This window comes from Teleopsis dalmanni, chromosome 1 (assembly GCF_002237135.1).
Source record: "Teleopsis dalmanni isolate 2A chromosome 1, ASM223713v2, whole genome shotgun sequence".
Classification (NCBI taxonomy): domain Eukaryota; kingdom Metazoa; phylum Arthropoda; class Insecta; order Diptera; family Diopsidae; genus Teleopsis; species Teleopsis dalmanni.
This window is the reverse complement of record NC_051846.1, coordinates 53,677,025-53,696,573: the sequence shown is the minus strand read 5'-3', so window position 1 is coordinate 53,696,573 and position 19,549 is coordinate 53,677,025. Positions and strand designations below refer to the sequence as shown.

The following is a 19,549-nucleotide window of genomic DNA, read 5'->3' as shown; positions in this document are numbered from 1 at the left end:
TTTTATGGCAATTTTAAGTCCAATTTCGAACATTCCAATATAAATTTGAAGTCGTTTCTGGAGTCAACAATGTACAAAATTTTATATGTTTATCTCTTAAATTAATATAATAGTTGAAATTTAAAAGTATATACAGGCTGTTGGTATATATCATTAGATAGATTCGTTTCGTCCCTCTAAAAGGACCTCTAAAATATTCATTAATCCGTTTTAGAGAAACGATAATATATGTCACCGTGCTACAAACACCTTCGTCTATAAAAAATATTCTTTTACCTTTTTAAGTAATTGGAATAAAAATCACCAATGTGCTTCTTTTGAAGAGGGTGTGCGATATGTTCATCAAAAATATATCCGTAAATTCTTATATTACATACATATAAGCGAATTAAAATTATGGAAACAATAACATATGGACTCAGGCTTTTCGCAAAAAAAAAAAATACTAATACAATAAAAAATTTAACTCACCAACTCGTAAAGATTTTTCGATAGTATTACGATCATTTTCATCAGGCGTATTTTTCTTGTAGGCTTTTGTCAATATTTGTTTTGCGCTTGCAAAATCACCTTCTTTAATTAATATTTCCGATTTCGTAATCAACGTTTCACATATTCTTTTAACTTTATTCGGTAGTCGTTTTGCAATATCGAGTGCCAAATTACAATAACGCAACGCTAACGTCGCGTCATTCTTTTTATAAAAATAAAGCAAGCTCATCGATATATAACATAAATGTGTCAATTCGAAAATGTCATTTGATACGCTGATTTTGATAGCTTTTTCTATATAAGTTATAGATTCTTCAAAATCTTCCATATGTTCCTTAACAACGCCAATATTCAAGTAACAACGAGCCTGCATATCCAACTGTTCTAATTTCGTTATCTGACCAGATAGTCTGAAACGACCAGATAGTTATTTAATATAAATAACTTATATATATAGCAATAAATTAATTACATACTCTTTAGTAAGAAGCAAGCTTTTTAGAAATGCTTTTTCAGCTTGTTTCAATTGGTCCATACCACCTTTTGATGAAGTTTCACTAAGACTTTGTCCATAAAGTAACTCTGCTCTGCCTAATGTGGCATACGCACGTTGTTCCTCTACTTTGTTGTGTAAATTTTTAACAATTTCTAATAAATATCTTTAATTATTACATCTTTTTTTCGTAATTTATATACACAAAAACTCTTACTTAAATATGTGTTTATATGTTGCTTAGCGTTATCAAATTCGCTTAATAGCATACACATTTCACCGATCATACGATGTGCCTTTGCCATTTCGAGTTTTTTATGTAGCCGCTCATACAGCTCCGCTTCTTGCTGATACTCTTGTGCGGCCTGTTGATACTTGCCATGTTGATTATAGAAATCACCTAAATTATTGCAACTGACTGCCAATTGTTCAAGATTTCCATCATTTGCGGCTTTTTCCTTACGTTTAATGTATTCTGAAAATGGTATATCACGTTATAGTTGATAAACTATAAAGTGATGAAAGCAACTTACTTTTTTCTTCCATTTTATTTTTATTTACATTTATTTAAAAACTTCTTATATATTTAAAATAAACATTTTTGACGAATTCACTTTGTTTACAATTTACATTTTCAAGCTGTGAAAGGCGCATTTCGCAATTTAAAAAGTGTTGCCAAAATCTTTTGAGTGCAGATTTTTGCTACCATTTTACAGTATTGTATTTTTTAGTAACCTTTAATGAAATTATATTTTCAATTTTTAAATCTTAGGAAATAATGCGCTACCAATTTAAATTACAACAGATTTACATAGTATGATTAAGGCGAAAAAGTAAAACTATTTTATATCACAATTGTTTACAATATACATTTCTTCTTACTTTTGTGTTGCATATATCATACGTCTCCCATATGGGCATGTAAATACAGGGCCATGGTAAGGAACGCTTGTCGTAAGACGCGACTAAAATCAAAAACGCTCTATGTGAACCTAAATAGCGTGAAATGCACATTATATTTATACCAAGGCTCATCAGCAAAGTCTATAAAACCAGACATATGGTTCGGGGTGGGCCTAATACCTAATACTACGTTTATATTGTGAGATTAACAGTACATTAAAGTAAATTCTTTTACGATATTAGAAGAACAGATTATCAAAATCTATTTAAAAAAAATATTAAAAATTTGAAAATGTCTGAGTGAAATTTTTATTTATTTGTTTTATTTATAATTATAACTAAAATTTGTAAATTTTTTGTTAAAGAACTAATTATTAAATTTATATTAAATGTTTTTTTTTTCATTTTAAGTAAACGTAGTATTAGGTACTTGGCCCAGTCCAAACCATATATCTCGTTTTATCACTTTAGATGCTTATGTTTGCCAAAGATATAGACTTTGCTGGTTTTATAATTATTTTCTAAAATTGGACTCAGGAGAAATTTTTTTAATGAAAAACTCTTAAAAATTTTGGAGTCATTACATCAGCCCTGCGCTCTAACATAGACGTACATAAATCTATGTCGAAACTCAAAAATGATGTTGCACAATTATTCATTTATATTGTTCATGTTCATTGTTCACACAATGTAAAAGTCGTATTAATCTCACAGTATAAATATAGTGTATTTCTTGTTTGTGTTGTTAATGTAGGAAATTTATTTCAAAGACCAATTTTTGGAGAAGTAAACTCAGTATATTAAACTTTAAAAAAATTTATTAACAAATTGTGTTGTATAAGAAATCGTAATCGAACTATCTACAATCTTTGTATATATGTTTTTAAAATATAAATTCTGTTAACATATATAATTAAAAAAATTCATCTGTCAAAAAAACCTGTGTTTTTTCAACATACAACTTGACAGTTGCACTATCACGTAAGTTATCGATTATTATCGTATCGTATGCGTGCAGTCAATTTTTCTTCTGCAGATTTTTTGTCGCTTGTTGGAGAAAAACCTTTAAATGTATGTTAGTAGCATTTAGCGTGAAAAATTAAAATAATATTTAATAAATGCAAGTTTATTGATTTTAAATGTAAGCTAACAATTTAAATGATAAAAAAACGTGAAAAAAGCAGTGTAAATTGTTTTAATGAAGAAAAAGCATGTGAAAAAGATTTAAAATGGAATGAGTTGTATAAATTTTACAATATTTGTCTGATTTTTTCTAGATTTAATTGTGTTTAACGCATACTATTGACGTCAGTGCAATAATAAAATAAATAAAATATTCGGAATATCCCTTACCCTACCGGCACCGGTTGGGAGTTCGTGTTTTGTTGGTAGGTATAAGTGTGCTTTTAAAAGTGGGTGTTATACTAACAATTATTGATTTTTCTATTGATAAATGAATTTAGATACTAAATATGGCAAATAATAATTACACTGGTTTTGGTTATGGTGGAACGCAGTACAATGCGGGACAGGTAACCTATCCTGCAGTTACCAATGCTACGTACGCTAATGCGGCTGCTTATCAATCTGCTGTTGCTGCTGGACAAGGAGGGTATGCAGCGGCCGGTGCTTCGGGTGCTAGTGGATATGGTTACGCTGAATACAATCGAACAATGCAATCATATGATACTAGCAAAACATTTTATCAACAAGCACCGTCCAGCTACGCCACTGCTCCAGCAGTAACAGTGAGTAAAACGCATTATTCAGCACCGCCTGTGAAAAATATAAATGCAGGAGTAAAATCAGCAACCAAGGACAAAAATAGTTCCAAACAACAATCAGCAACACCAATTGTTGCTACAACCGCCGCGGCAACTGCATATCCCGGTTATGATGCCACTTTGTATAGTGCAGCGTCCATGTATGTTGCACAAGGTACAGCAGTTAAACCAAATGTTGCTGCTGCTGGTTGGCCGCAATATCGCAATGGCAAAGGAGGAGCAGCACGTGGTCGTGCTAAACCACCTCCGCGTCCACAACAGTTACACTATTGTGAAGTATGCAAAATTTCTTGTGCTGGCCCACAAACTTATCGCGAACATTTGGAAGGTCAAAAGCATAAGAAACGTGAAGCATCATTAAAAATGCAAGCTAGCGCGCAGACAACAGTTCAAAATCGTGGTAATAATTATCATTGCGAATTATGTGATGTTACCTGTACTGGTACTGACGCTTATGCTGCTCATGTACGTGGTGCTAAACACCAAAAAGTTGTAAAATTGCACCAGAAACTCGGAAAGCCTATACCTTCTGATGAACCCAAAAAAATGACTAAAATTAATTTCGTACCAGCGGCTGGCGGTGCAGCTGAAGGTGCTGAAGGTGAAAGTAATAAAGCTGAAAGTTTAAATGAAGCAGAAACTGAAGGTAAGTATTATAAATACATACTAATGAATATTAAGTGACGAAATATTTTGAGTTGTAGATAATCAAGAAAATGCTGATAGCATTGGTGAAAACACTGACAACATAAAGCCTGTTGGTGGTGAATATATTGAAGAAATTAAAGATGAGGAGGGTAAAATACTTAGCTTCAATTGTAAATTATGTGATTGTAAGTTTAATGATCCGAACGCCAAAGAGATGCATATGAAAGGCAGACGACATCGTTTGCAATATAAACGAAAAGTGCAACCAGATTTGGTTGTTGACTTTAAACCCACACCGCGCCAGAGGCGTTTAGCTGAAGCTCGCGCTCAACGAGCACTAATGCACTCTCACCGTAGTGGAAATGGTGGATTTAATGATGAACATGAAGGCGGTGGCATGTATTGGGGTGACGAACAAAGGCGTAGATCTCAGTATGATGATGAATACGATTATTCTAATTGGTTGGCACGTAGTTTTGCAGGTAAAATTTTTTACTTTAAGCATAGTGTTAACATACGTTTTGCACGAAAATGGATTTTTATATCGAAATAAAACTCCATTTTAAAAAAAAAATGTTCTGCTACCTCTGTGGTAACTATGATATGGTTATGAGGCCGTGACAGTGACAAAGCTCTAAAAGCTGGAGTTTTAAGCATAAAGAAAAATATGCAGATATGCGTTTTATGTGCATTTTGTGTGTGTAACAGTTGTGCTGGCTTTAGAATTTATATTTTACAGTAAACTATAATATTTTTACTATCACAATTAGGATCTCAACGCGGTTTCGGTGGTCGCATGGGTAATGGACCACCACCATTCTATGGAATGATACCAGGTGGAGCTAATGTACGCCGTCCTGAAAGTACTGATGACCGTCATGCAATTGCACGACATGCTGAAATTTATCCTAAAGAAGAAGAACTGCAAACAATTCAACGTATTGTTTCACATACTGAAAGAGCATTAAAGTTTGTATCAGATTCCTTGGCAGAAAACCCAGATGAAAATGGTATTAGTGCCAAGAAAGAAAAGTATGATAATACTCAAATGAAGGATGGTCGCGACAATCAAATGTTATCATTTCAAAAGGAAGCAGACTCTGGAAATATTCGTATTTTAAAAGGAGTTATGCGTGTTGGGTGCCTAGCTAAAGGATTATTACTACAAGGTGATAATATCGTTGAGTTAGTGGTTTTATGTTCAGATAAACCAACTATTGGCCTATTGAAGCGTGTTGCTGCTGAACTACCAGCGAAACTTAAAGAAGTTGCAGGTATGTTGAGCATATTTTTTGTGTTTTAACGATCGATAAAGTAGCACAAAATAAAAACTTTATTGGTGTTTATAGAACATTTGTAATATAGTAAGCCCTTGTGGCAACTTTTTCCAAAGAAATAGCTTAAGAGTATAAATAACCTGATGTTAAAAAAGTTAATGAAATTAGTGGTTAATCGCGAATACTCTTCAATGTTTAAATAAAACACGCGATTAACCCCATTTTGAATTAAGCCAAAACATGATAAAATATTTATTTATTTACTTAGAATTTATATAAATTTCTGCAACTATTTTAACTTTTCGAACTGATCCAAGCAAATAAGCATAAGCAAATAATAAGCAAAAGCTAACTAAATAAATACTTTAATAAAGATAGGCAATTTGTATGGAAAAAGTAGTAATTGTGGTGGAATTTATAGCACTCATGCCTTAATGCAAAAATAAATCGTATTTGGTGTTTTCAGCTCTTTTTCACAGGATATCCGTATGTGGTTAAATTCTAGCGATCTGTGTACGTATTTCTTCATAATATCTCTTGCTTCTGTAGTTTATTGCTGTTTTGTTGCTGGACTGGAAATAATGGTAAAATGTAAACCGACTTTAAGCGAGCGGACAGTACCAAAGGAGTATATTTACACAAAGTTTAAGCTAAGCTTTCTTCATTCGAAAATAACTTCAGCGAGCGTATATCCGCGGCATTTTAGCCTTCGTTTGCATTAATTGCAAATACTTTTTTCCAAAAACTTTGTATAAATAAAGTCCTTTGAATACAATTATAAGGTCTCTACAACTGATCACACAAAATTAGAAGACTTGGAAATTGTTTTCATTGCTAATTTGATGTGGAATTTTTATTGATTTTCGAACAAAGAGTGGTTTTGTGTGCATCAATGAATGAAAAATAAATAAAATCGTGGAAATTGTGACCGAAATAGAAATGACAATTATGCGCCAGACATCAAAGGAGTTTTCAAATTTTTCCTTTTGCATTATATTTATGAATATATTATATATTTTTTATATGTTGTATTTGTACACACATGTTGTTATTATTGAATTATTGAATTATTTATTTTGTATTTTATTTGAAAGGCGTTAATTTGCATTAAATTTCGGTCAAAGTTTTTATGTTAAATTATATTATATGACTGCGTAAAGAGAGATGCAAAAGCTTCCTATAAATGGCAATCACCTTTATAGTTTGCAACTCTGCTTACAAATAGGTGAACCAGAGATTAAAGTGGTAAAAGTGACAAACATGCTTGGTGCCTTTTAATAAAATGGGAGGCTTTAATCCGCAAAAGTGAAGCCATATACACTTACACCCTTTTGCCAATAACTTTCAAAATAATTATATTTTTTCGAAAGCGGTAGGTTTACTTTATTCATAACACCCCCTGCGAAAAATAATCATTTTGAGTGGTTGTCACTTTTCACCCACTATATTAAAAATAACCTATGGATAACTCTATACACATATTAATATAACTTTTAAAATGAATAATATAATAATATAAATAATATATATTTAATTGGTACAATTGAGTGAGAGTCTATTTAATTTTAGGCGAAAACTCAGTCGAATATACTGTAAATGTGGCAATAGATGAGTCAGCAGTTATTGTTAAAGATGAAAATGTATCTGTTAAAATAGCATTGACTTCTCCATTATTACGCGAGACGCCGGATGGAAAGAAACCTGTAGATGAGTTAACTGCAAATGGTGGAGTGGGCGATGCTTCTCTTTTACCAAGGGAACCATGTCTTAAGGTAAGTAAACTATATGATAAAATAAAAATATTTAACGTTAATTTATTCTTTCTGACGCCGAAAGTGACGCATCTTTTGATGAAAATAAACTATTTAAAGTTTAGAAGGGTTCAAATATAAATCAAAAGACAACAACAAAAATTTTAGTTAATTTATTGAAATTTGGCTGACCACACAATGCTATTTCAAATATTGCTAAGTACTTATCATGAGTGGTCTCACAAAATATTCGAATTTCTTTTTTATTTGTTTATAGTCCGTATAAAATTTGTTTGGACTGCAAGTGCCCGACTTAGAACTCGTGTTTGTCAGATTAAAAGCAATGACTAATCCATGTTTTTTTGTCACTATTTAGTTTTTAAGTGACACTAAGTAAAGCACTTGGCACGCTTTTAAATTAGAACATGCTTATAAATTACAGCTTTATTTGAAAACACAAGTTCAAACAAAATATTTAACAGTCGAATCAAAACCCACAACACAATTCTATTAATAAATAAATATAAAATATTGTTAAGAATAATAAGAATCATTTAAAGCTGCTATTATAATTAAATATATATTTTATATAGAGGTTTCGAACAATAGTTAATTGCAACAACAAATATTTTTATTTATCTATAATTGAACTTTTGGTTAACCATACAGCTGTTTCGAGTATTGTCAAATAGTCATCATCAGTGGTCTTTGAATTATTTGTTGTTTTTAATTATTAATAAATAATTTTTTGAGACTACAAGTATCAGGGCTTCAACTGTACCCTGCCAAATTTATAGCTCAGAGTCAGCGTTCAATAACCAACTGACGCCCCTTCCTATCTTGTATGTTCGAACATGGAGTTTTGTTAATTTGTTGTGAAAGTTCATTAACAAATATACTTGCTGTGTTATATTGGAACGAAACTTTAAAATAGCTGTAGAATAATTGAATTGATTATAGTTATTTTTAAATATTTCAATAGTATTCTCTTGTAGAGGCATTACTTATGGCATTTTACTTATTTTATTTATTCTCTCCTGTGTAGAGACGGTCATGCTAATGTTATTCTACATCTTCAATTGTTTTGTTAATATTATTCCAAAACGACTGTTGATAGGTAATTAACAATACTTGAAACATCTGTATGGTCACCCAAAAATTCAATTAATTACAAATAAATAAAAATGTTTGTTGATGAAATTCAGTACTGTTTGAAACCTCTCTATTAAATACAATAGTTTCTATTAAGTAAAATAGTCACGTCGTCATAATTAACATTAAAATCAAATTTATTATAAATATTTTATATTCATTATAGAAAAATATATATTATTAATAATAATTAGTTTATGTACAGGAGTTATTATAATTATATAAATATATATTTAGTTCATGAACAGAAGATCTTATTAAATAGATATTAAATATTTATTATAATCAAATACTTAGATTATGAAGAGTAATTAGTTCATGTACAACAGTTTTCTGTGAACATCGCCGAGATGATTTCTTGTATTGTATAATCTTATCGATTTTGGTAGGCTCGAACATTACCTGTTCGTGACATTGTTATTGTAACCCGCTGAGATTTCCTTGTCCTTTCGGGACGTATCGAATGACACTTGGTTGTCGCTTGTGACGACGACTCTGGGACGTTGGTCCGGCCTTGCTTGGAACCTGTTCGTGGCACTAGATCTATTGATCAACTAATGCATCATGCCCTATTCATAATTACCGAAATATTTATTTCACTTCAGCTGTATTCAAAAATAACGTTAATCATCTCCAGAGCAGAAGATCTAGTTTTAATATTTATTCAAATGCAGACTATGCTACTTAAGCTATTTGGATAAAACGTTTTTTTTTCCATACACTTTAACAATCTGTATCTCCATTTTATGAAAACAATTAGCTCTTTCTTAACATACAATTATGTTTAAAGTAAACAATCATACTTTGATATTGTGGTTTGCTCTCAGAAATGAATTAGTTATTTTTTTAGATTAAATTAAAAAAAATTAAATAAAAATTTAAATTTATTAATATATTTTTTAGGCTTTGGCTGAATTGCGTCATGCTAAATGGTTTCAGGCACGTGCTACTGGCTTGCAATCTTGTGTTATGGTTATACGTATACTACGTGATCTCTGTCAGCGTGTTCAATCTTGGAACGCTTTACCACAATGGTCTCTGGAATTATTAGTGGAGAAAGTAATTTCGTCAGCTGGTATGCCTATATCTCCAGGCGATTGCATGCGTCGTATAATGGAGGCATTGGCATCGGGTTTCCTTATTAATGGACCTGGTCTTTTGGATCCTTGCGAGAAAGAACCAACAGATGCATTAAATAATTTAACTAAACAACAACGTGAAGATTTAACAGTTTCAGCGCAATTATTCTTACGCTATATTGCATTCAGACAAATTTATAAGGTCTTAGGTATGGATCAATTACCAGCAATGAAATTCCCAATTCGTCCATGGCGTGTAAATCGTAAACGTAGACGTTCCTCTGGTAAAGGAGGTGTTGGTGGGGATGGTGATAATGCTGATATAGATGACATCATTAGCGATGAAAAGATTGCTAGGAAAGATAATATTTAAAGCAGCTAAACTTTGACTTATTTAAATTAATAATATTTGAAATTTATAATATGTATTTTCCAGTTGGAAAAACAAAAAGCTATTTGAAAATTTTTAATGAATTAATAATAACCATTAGTTTGTGAGAAACTATTTCATGTCACATAACAATTGAATTTTATTAGAATTTAGAAATCAATAAATAATTTTATGACAACATAAAATATATATGTAATCGTTTATATATTTATAAATAATCATCCCATTTGGAGTTCTTTTTACAGCTAGAACTGAGGTCAGAGGCTCTACTTTCAATCCCACGTTTTTTAGACGAGGAAGACGCTTCGGTTGCATTTTGATTTCCATGAAATGTAGTTGTGTCACAATAGCTCGTATTAAAGTCACTATTTGCATTAGTCTCGTCCACATAACAGCTCCATTTATTTTCCCTTTCGCTGTTCTCTTGTTGTGATTGTTGTCCTAAGAAGTCTTCCGGCGTGTTTTCCATTGCAATAAAATCAATATCATCACTTTGTAAAAATTCCAAAACTTCATTCTCGACTTCTTCAGTGGCACGCCCTTTATCCATATTTAGCTCTTGTGCTTTTAAACGGCAGTCTCCACCTGAGCCACGATAAAACTCTTTTTTTAAGGATTGCTTAGCACCGCAAAGTTTACACTGCCATTTATTTGTTTTCTACACAATATCGACCTAAACAATATATTTAGAACTCGTGCATGTGCAATGTAGTTTCATTTTACCTGGTACATGTTGCAATCAAAGCATAACACAACCCGAATTTCCTGCGGCATTTTATTTTATATATTTAACTTTTAATTATTAAAAACGGTGAAAATAAAATCTTTTGCCGGTTTCGCTAATTTTGACTTTTGGCGCTGCACTTAAATCCAAAATGCTATCAGCTGCAATGTAGCGAGTAAATTTACTCGCTTTAAATTAATGTGTAAACAAAAAATTGTTGAGGCGTCAACGACATTGTAATGCTGTATATATTAAGTAATATACTTATCGAATATAATATTCCCACAAGCAATTGTAATTTTGCTATTTCAGCTCGCTTTATTGAAATTTGTTCAGAGAGCATACATTAATTTAATCATATTTTGATCTGTAGTTGAACTCGTAAATAAAAAGGCTGCCAACAATTCGATTTATTAAAAAAAAACAAATTTTCTTGTAATTCATTTTTATTCAAAAAATTCTCAATTAAAAACTACTTTTTTTAATATATTTGGTTTTATAATTAAATTTAAATATCTTATTTGATTTTCCCTTAGTTGACGATAATTATTCACAATATTAAATTTTATTCACAAGTTCATAATTCATATTTACAATTTGTTATTAAATTTGTGAATTATAAATTTGATATTAACTTGATTTATTTTAAATAATGATTCAATAATAATTGTGGTTATAAGATTTCATGGTATCGGATTGTAATCTTATTGAAATTTGTGCTGTGTGAATAAGTAACATGTCAGCATTTTTTGCAAAAATAAATTTAAGTGTTTGCACTTCTCAAGCGAATACTAGCACAAAAGAAAAATATTAAAAATTTATTTTTATTTTAAATTTCTTTCTTTCTTTTTTTTTTTTAACTAATTTTAATAATTTATATGATATCATGTATATGATATCTCATGTTGATGTTACATTTTTCTCCCATTTCTTAGTTTGTATTTTAAATTTATTTATTTATTATTTGCTGCAGCGTTTTTGATTAGTTTACAACAGTATTATCTAGTTAAATGTTATTAAAAATTAATGTGTCTATCTCACACATTATGTTTCTTTCCATGGTTTTTAAGTAAAAGTCTGGTGAAATAAAAAATGAAGACAAATTTATTTTTAGGTTCGATTAATTTATTTTTGGGAAGCAGATGTACCAAAAAGAGCTGCATCATTTTCAAGGAAATGCAACCACCAAACATTTGTTTACCTTTTTGTTTTTGTAAGTATGTCAGAAACATTTTTCTCAGACTGTCAAAATGTCATGAAAAGATTTTATTTAGGGTATGTTCCATGTATCGATTTGCATTTGGAACATATTTAAAACTCATTCTAACCTCGTTGGAACACATGTATACAGAATGAGATCCAATGGATCTCACTTGCGCTTGAAATTTTGTATACAAAATAGAATCATTTGCTTCTCGTTTTTGATTTTTGACCAAAATGAGACATTTGAGGCCAGTGGAAATGCCATATTACATTACTTTCATTGTGCTTATATATATAGCACAATATTTATAAATAAATTTATGTATAAAATATTGATTTTAAAATTTATTTATTCAATTTAAATATAATTAATTTTATATAAAATTGTATAATGCATATAAATAAACTGTAACTTATTTACTATATTATTTTTGGGAATATATTATAACATATTTAATATATAGCATATATTTAAAATAATTTTATAAACCTACATCAAATACATATGTATTTAGTTTTTAACTCTAAACAAAATAAAAAATATATAATGAAATGCATAAAAACCGTTTCGAAATGTCTGATTTAATAACTTTTAATAAAAATATATGTAATTGTTATAATAATTAACAATTAATTAACATTTGAAAACGTTTTTCTATTTTGACATGTTTTTAACTCAAAGCTGTCATTTTGCCTAGAACATTAAACGCAACTAACTTAACACAAAACTCAGTACTTCCAAAGTTCTTCCTAACTCTTTGAGCGTTCTTATTGCGAAAATTAATACGGTAATAGTGTGAATATAATTAATTTAAAGTTGTGTTAAACGTTTTGTTTATATAATTTTAGCTGTGTTATACTAATCAACGACAAATTCTGTTTATATATATATAAAGTTTAGTGTTGTGCTTTGACATGCGAAGTCTACAACGATGTTCTGTCAAAAAATTTTTTTTTAACATGATCATAGTTTCGATTAGCAAATATTGCAAATATTTTGGCTTTTCATGTTTTAAACCGTTGTAGTTTTAAATATTGTCATAACGTTATAAACGCTTATATAAACTATACTTTATTACAAATATATAATAAAATTATTTACTTTTTGCGTCTTTGACATTGAAAAAAAAACGAACAAAATATGTAAAACAGTATACATATATAACAGTCTAATTAATTCAATGCATTTATTAAGGTTGGATAAATTTTTCGATTTGTGATAGCAGTAAAATTAAACTATTTAAACTCAAATGCAAATTGCAGACGAAGATTTTGTTTCCAAAGTTGGTTGTGACATTGAATATTTCTTGAAGAAACGACACTGTAATGGGTAAGTTGCTGCTGTTGTTGTTGTTGTAAAGAAAGCTTACTCAATAATATTCTATTTAACTGAGGCAAGTATATTGCGCCTTTTTTGAGAGCAACATACTAATAAATGAAAAATTTCTAATGGTCTATGCTATGTCAACTAAAAAATTTGATATTTTATGAAATAATGATTTGTAGTGAATTTGTAATATCATGTAGGGTACTAGAACCACTCACGACAGCAAGTGGGGGGTTCTATTAGTAAATGCCTATTAGATGTTAATTTGTGTAAATATTGTTACATTTGGTTGACTGTAACGTTTAAGCGCGAAAAGTATTTTCGTTTGAATTTATCATTGCTTTAAATTTTAACATATAGAATAGTTTTATATATAGTTTCACTGCATTCATTGAAAGTTTTAAGGTATAAAGATATATACCTGTATATATAATCTGTATATATACAGATTACCAAATTACAAATATTTTTATGTCTCATGTGTATTTTAATATTAAATTATTAACATTGAATGTCGTTACCCGCTGGGACCTGCTTGTGAATTCCTTTTGAGAGGTGTCAAACAACACTTGGTAGTCGCTGGCGAGGAGCTGCTCCGGAATGTAGACCACGCCATTCTTAGAACCATTGTCATTGAATAATTATGTCATTGAATAATAAATTATTGTCATTGCACCAAGGTTTCAGAGAGCAAATTACATACAATTCTGTTTCCATAACTCGAACTTCTATAACTCGAACAAAAATTTTGTTCCGTGCCGAAGGAATATGAGAAAGTGTATTCTATAAGTCGAATATTTGTTTTAAGTATGAATCCATTCTGGTGTTAGGGGAAGTCCCTTTTTCCAAAACAAATGTTTAATTTTTCTAGTCGCTGGCAGCGTGGTTTAAAGTAAATAAAATAACTTTCTATGTTTCTCTTAATGATTATATTGAGCTTGACAATGAAATTTGTACATCAAACTTTTCTACAGATGACGATAATATTGAGCATTATAGCTCTGAATTAGTGGATCCGATTCTAAGCGCAACGGAAAATGATGATAAGGGTTCCGTGGATGTAATTGTTTATCAGCCTTCCAAGAATGAAATAGAAGACTCATTCAAAATTCTGAATATATATTTCCAAACGAATGATACAACAAACTGATAGCGATAAGAGTATGAATAAAGTGGAATCTCTTTTTACTGAAAATGAATATTATACTTCATTACAATTTCTGTGCTTTATTTGATTGCAAATAAATAAATAAATTCTAGTTTCTTTCAAAAATAAAAAAATTCTCTAACTCGAAGTCTCCATAAGTCGAACCTTTTCTTTGCAAAATTAGACTTCGAGTTATGGAAGTTTGACTGTATTTTAATTAATTGAATTTTTGTGTGGTCAATACAGTTATTTGGAGTATTATATTAATTATTTGAATATTTATTAACTTTTGGCTGTTTCGATTATTGCCAAATATGTACTCTGGATTTAATTATTTGTAATTAATTTTTTGAGACTGCAAGTACCAAGGTTTGAACTCGTACCTGCCCAATTTGAAGCTCAGAGTCAGCGTTCATTAACCAACTAACCCAAAGCCTTGTATGTTGACTTGGATGATCGCACTTTGGGGTTTTGCTAATTTACTGTGAAAGTTCATTAACAAATTCATTTGTTGAATTTATATATGAACGAAATCATAAACCAGCTATAGAATAATTGAATGAATTTTTTTAATTATTGAATTAATTATTTTTGTTAATATTAAAAAATAAGTTATAGTCTATTCACACGACACAAGTTAAGCTACATTACTGCCTACTTGGATTGAATTAGAGCTGCTATAATTGATTCCACTGAAATGTAGTGATACCGAAAGGACTTATATACTAAAATATCTATTAGTTATACAAAATTTCATAAATTAAATTTTAACTGATGGGCTCATATTTTAATATTATGACGGCAACCTGTTTTAATAGCATTTTTGGGATTAATCAGTTAAATAAAACTGTTTTAATAAATTAAAATATAAATTTATTTATTTTTTAAATGTTGACATTAGATAGAATATGTTTTATTAGATTATAAGATTATCGTAAGACACAAAACCAGCTATATCAATACTGACGTCATTGGTTTCGACAGAAATTTAATTAAAGAATAAAATATTTTAAAAAATACAAATTTAATACTTTGATTCAATTGTGTTGTACTCTGACAAAAATTATTTAGATTTCAATTTCTCAAGTCTTGACAAATGGTATCTATTGTATACAAAATAATTGTTTATTATGGATGGATAGATACTCTAAACATGAGTGTAAAAAAGCAAAGAAATTAAATTAACAACTATTGAAAACCTAACATTAAATTAATATTAATTTCTTTTTTTTTAATCAGTTCATATACATAATCCACTATATATTGTAAACAAATTAATTTGTATTAAAAATTTCATAACTATAACTTGAACTGAACCAGGAAATGAGCAGAACCATTGTATTCCCATTCATACCCGTACTAACATAGTTACCGGTTTTCATTTAACTTCCTTACACATCGTAGCCTCTGATTGCACTCTGCATCGGAGCTGCAAGCGAGCAAGTTTTTCGTCTTGACGTAGTTTCTGCCATGGCAGACATGCCGCAAAAACCTGAAGCCGTAAATCGGTTATCTTACCCATATGCACTATGCAATACTGGGTTTATTTTCTTTGTATTGCTCTTTTCTTTCTTCTTCTGCATGGCTTGAATTGTTTACGTCTTGTATGTTAATTAAGTTTTTTGATGATAATCATGTATGCTGCTTCTATATTGTATTTTTATTGCATAACTTATAACATTTTGCTAATTTTGTTTTGTTTTAGTTTTTGCGCTATTCGCTGTTCATGTGTATTGTTAAATTTTTATACTCCGTTAATTCGCATAATCGTGACAAACAATTGCGACTCTTACCAAAACAATCGATTCACTAATAAAAACACAATAAAAAAATCATATTAAACATTAGTTGTACGCTACATTAGATTTAGTGAACAGTTTTCTTAAATTAATTATAGAGTATTTTTTTTTGGATGCTCTGTTATTGAATCTTCCCCCAGATTGTGCTTAAATATATACTCACTTTATAACTTATTTAGTCTTTATGTATGAGTAGTCTCCGCTAACCTCTTGTGTCAGCCAGTATTGCTAGTTGAGAGTATCGAGTGATTTTAGATCGTTTGTCAATTGATTCTTCAGTCGTTTTCCACTAGCAGGTACCGTATCAGGCACATTCTAGCCAGAATATTGTTATCTATTCGCTTAAATTAAAGTTTATGTTATAAAAGTAAATGTAATGAAAACCGGTTTAAAACGCTATAAAGTACGTACCTTACTATATTCGTTGTCTCTATCTTACTCAAAAGCATCGAAAGCCTAAGTCAGTGCGAAACTTTAATCCGCTAAAATAATCCTGGAATCCTCCTGGAGTCCCTCCTGGAACTTCCGTTAGGTATTACGTCAGAAAGGCGTCCTGAGCATCAGCTCAAATCGTTAGTTATGTCGCCTGAGTTCGTAACTGTCCTACGTAGGACCTCTCTTGTGGCGCGTTCGCTGGCTTGAAGCCGTTCAATGGCTCAAAGTTGAGTCAAGATCCTCCTAGCAGCGGTCGATATCAATCGCCATGTATTCGGCGAATTAATCATAATGTTTAAGGATTCCATGTCCGGTTAGGATCTGAGTAAGATGGAAATCCACCTCACCACGCGTCCTGTGTACTCATACATTAAGATCTATCTATTCTTTCGTATGTGTATAACAGGGCTATCCAAAGCACGGCACACGGGTGTCATGCAGACCGCGGCTCATATTTGTGCGGCCCGCTTTATGTTTCTAATCTACGACAGTATTTTTAAGTATCACAAATAAATTAATTAAAACGTTTAAAAACGTTTATTACATTTTACATTAATTTACTTAATTTACAAAGACTTTACTTTATATTATTTTGTACAACTGGTTCAAAAAACTCATATCCAGTGCCGTAAAGCATTACATGAGATAATTTTTGTATGGCAACAATTAAAATTAATACGTTAATATTTTTAAAATTGCAAAAGATAAATTAATTAAATATTAATAAAAGTAAATGTAATCTTTCTCCGGTAAGATTATGAACGTATGTATTTATTTCCACGGTTCTCCCACCTATTTAGTGATTTAATTTGGACTGCGTCCAGTTAGTCAGTTTGTAGTTAAAACCTGCAAGCTAGGTAAACCACGATTTAATCATGATGAAACCCTCGAATCATGATTGCAGTATTAAGAACGGATGCTATGTTGCTATTTTTATTAACTTCCTAGCGATATTTGAAGCATTTCAATCCTTCACCATAAAATCAATACCAGTTAAAAACAGCAGAGTGGAAATTGGTGTGCTAGACCCATTGATATTATTCTCATTTGTGTTGCCGGATATATGAATACTGAAACGGTTTGATTTGGCCTGGTTTTGTGCTTCTCTCAATATATCCCTTGAAGTACACGTATCTTTTTCCCCGAGATCGTTAAAAGAAGTATTTACCTTTCATGTATAACTTCCATGTCGACTTGGACTACATATAAAAGATAACTAGATTTTGATTAATTTTTAAATGAGATTGTGTAAATACGCAGTCCTCTTGTCGTGTCATTGGTGTATGAGAACTCAAGCAGAAAAATTTCTTTTAATATTCATTGTTGAGAATGTGGAAACTTACAGGGAAAATAAGCAACCAATGATTTTCTATGTCATTACCCAGCTTTAGCTTCCAGAAGAAACAGGTTTTGGGAAAGTACTCTTTGAGTTTGAGTTTATCTGTTCCTCGGTAAGCATTAAAATGACTGTTAAGTTACTTAAATAAACTGGATAGATTTAGTACGTATCTCTTTAGGTTTTTTACAGGGAATGTAATAATAAAATGGCATTTAATCGTTGAATTGGGCAAGCGTTAGAATCACTTGTATGCCACATTCCTGCCACTGCAACCAACCAAGCAGTGATGTTGATATAGGCCATATTATTAAGAAGTTCACGGAACTATAAAAAATGATATACCAAAAAAATAGTTGAAATCCGTTTTGTAAAGTATTTTGTCTGCTATAACCAATCCAAGTAAATAAGGCCGATATCCATAAATTACTAGAGACATTTTATATAAAAATATTTATATCTTTTTTATTTATCTGCCTGAGTTTTTTAATTAAATCGAAATTCGCAGATGAGAAATGACTCCATCCATTTTGTTCTTTCATAGCTATGACACTATTTCCATAATAAAGATATATTCTAATTAAATAGATAAAATTAATGAATTTTAGTAAATCTTTGAGAACCTAACATACAAGTGAAACTGGTGTAGCTCCTCTATACAATAATGATTACAGTTTTAACAAGCTTGAGATTGCTTTGCAATTCGTCTTAACCTGTTTTTATTGCGGGCTTTTCGCTTCACAGAGTAAGGCGCACACCACATTATTCGCAATCACCAAATAGTTTATCTCTTCACCTATTCACTATTGTTCAAATTTTCTTTAAGTGATGAATAATAACAAAATAATATTTAAATTTTTTCACATTACAACTGATGTAATAGTATGAATAATAATGTTATAAGCGGTTAGTAAAAAAACAGTAATTCTTATATATATTTAGTAAATATAAAGAAAAAAAAATAAAGTAAACATTTAAAAAATAAATTATATTATATATTTTTTTTAAGGATATTACTTTTTCCACCTGTAAATAATTATCGTCGCTTTCTTATTCATCAAACATGTGAGAACTTTTGTAAACAGTACGATTTGTGTACGTTTTCGGTTGGACAAGGCATACATCGCCGTACAGTGATCTGCTTTCGAAATCAATTACTAGATCCAAATAAATTTGCCGACAGAACTTTCACTACTCAAAAGTAAGTGTACGAACTAATTGAAGAATAAACACAGATAATTATCATCTATTTATAAATTTCAGAAGAAAACAGTCGCCTGTTAAGAGTTGGAGAAGTGAACGAAAATTAGAATCAAATAATTCTCAGTTTGAAAATCACCGAAATTTTAAAATGGGTGTAGAAAAAAATTCTGATAAAACTCGTTGTAAGTATAATTTAATAGTTCCAATTATGTGCAAAAATTTTGTGTAAAGACTCAATAAATAATGTATCAGGATAAAGTAATATATACCTCCAGCTCAAAAAGTACCCGGATTTTCTAAATAAAACACAAATTTAAATTTTATTCCAAATTCATAGAGGTTTTTTTTTCCGAACAATAGTGAAATACAACAAAAATTTTATTTTTTATATTATTTTAATTAATT

General features: G+C 30.3%; 3 protein-coding genes across 7 annotated transcripts in view; 1 reads left to right on the top strand and 2 right to left on the bottom strand.

Annotated features, from left to right (window-relative positions):
• LOC119668050 (ubiquinone biosynthesis protein COQ4 homolog, mitochondrial) overlaps positions 1-19,549 on the bottom strand; it is a gene marked incomplete in the record, with an annotated part of 441,748 nt that overhangs the window by 149,291 nt on the left and 272,908 nt on the right.
• Positions 2,832-10,513, top strand: LOC119668039 (zinc finger RNA-binding protein 2). Of its 5 annotated transcripts, XM_038077411.1 has the most exons (8): positions 2,854-2,869; positions 2,925-2,959; positions 3,166-3,276; positions 3,352-4,318; positions 4,377-4,802; positions 5,091-5,594; positions 7,167-7,369; positions 9,404-10,513. In XM_038077411.1, exons 4-8 carry the CDS (start codon positions 3,361-3,363, stop codon positions 9,950-9,952), a joined length of 2,640 nt encoding a protein of 879 aa, XP_037933339.1. In that variant the 5' UTR covers positions 2,854-2,869; positions 2,925-2,959; positions 3,166-3,276; positions 3,352-3,360; the 3' UTR covers positions 9,953-10,513. The 5 variants fall into 5 exon arrangements, with proteins under 5 accessions (XP_037933340.1, XP_037933339.1, XP_037933338.1 ...); XM_038077412.1 differs by lacking the exon at positions 2,925-2,959 and having other exon boundaries at positions 2,832-2,869; XM_038077410.1 differs by lacking the exon at positions 2,854-2,869 and having other exon boundaries at positions 2,883-2,959.
• On the bottom strand, positions 10,071-10,928 carry LOC119668059 (MRN complex-interacting protein-like). Its single transcript, XM_038077436.1, is given in 2 exon segments — positions 10,071-10,643; positions 10,694-10,928. Coding segments are annotated over 2 exon segments (516 nt in total). The 5' UTR covers positions 10,745-10,928; the 3' UTR covers positions 10,071-10,178.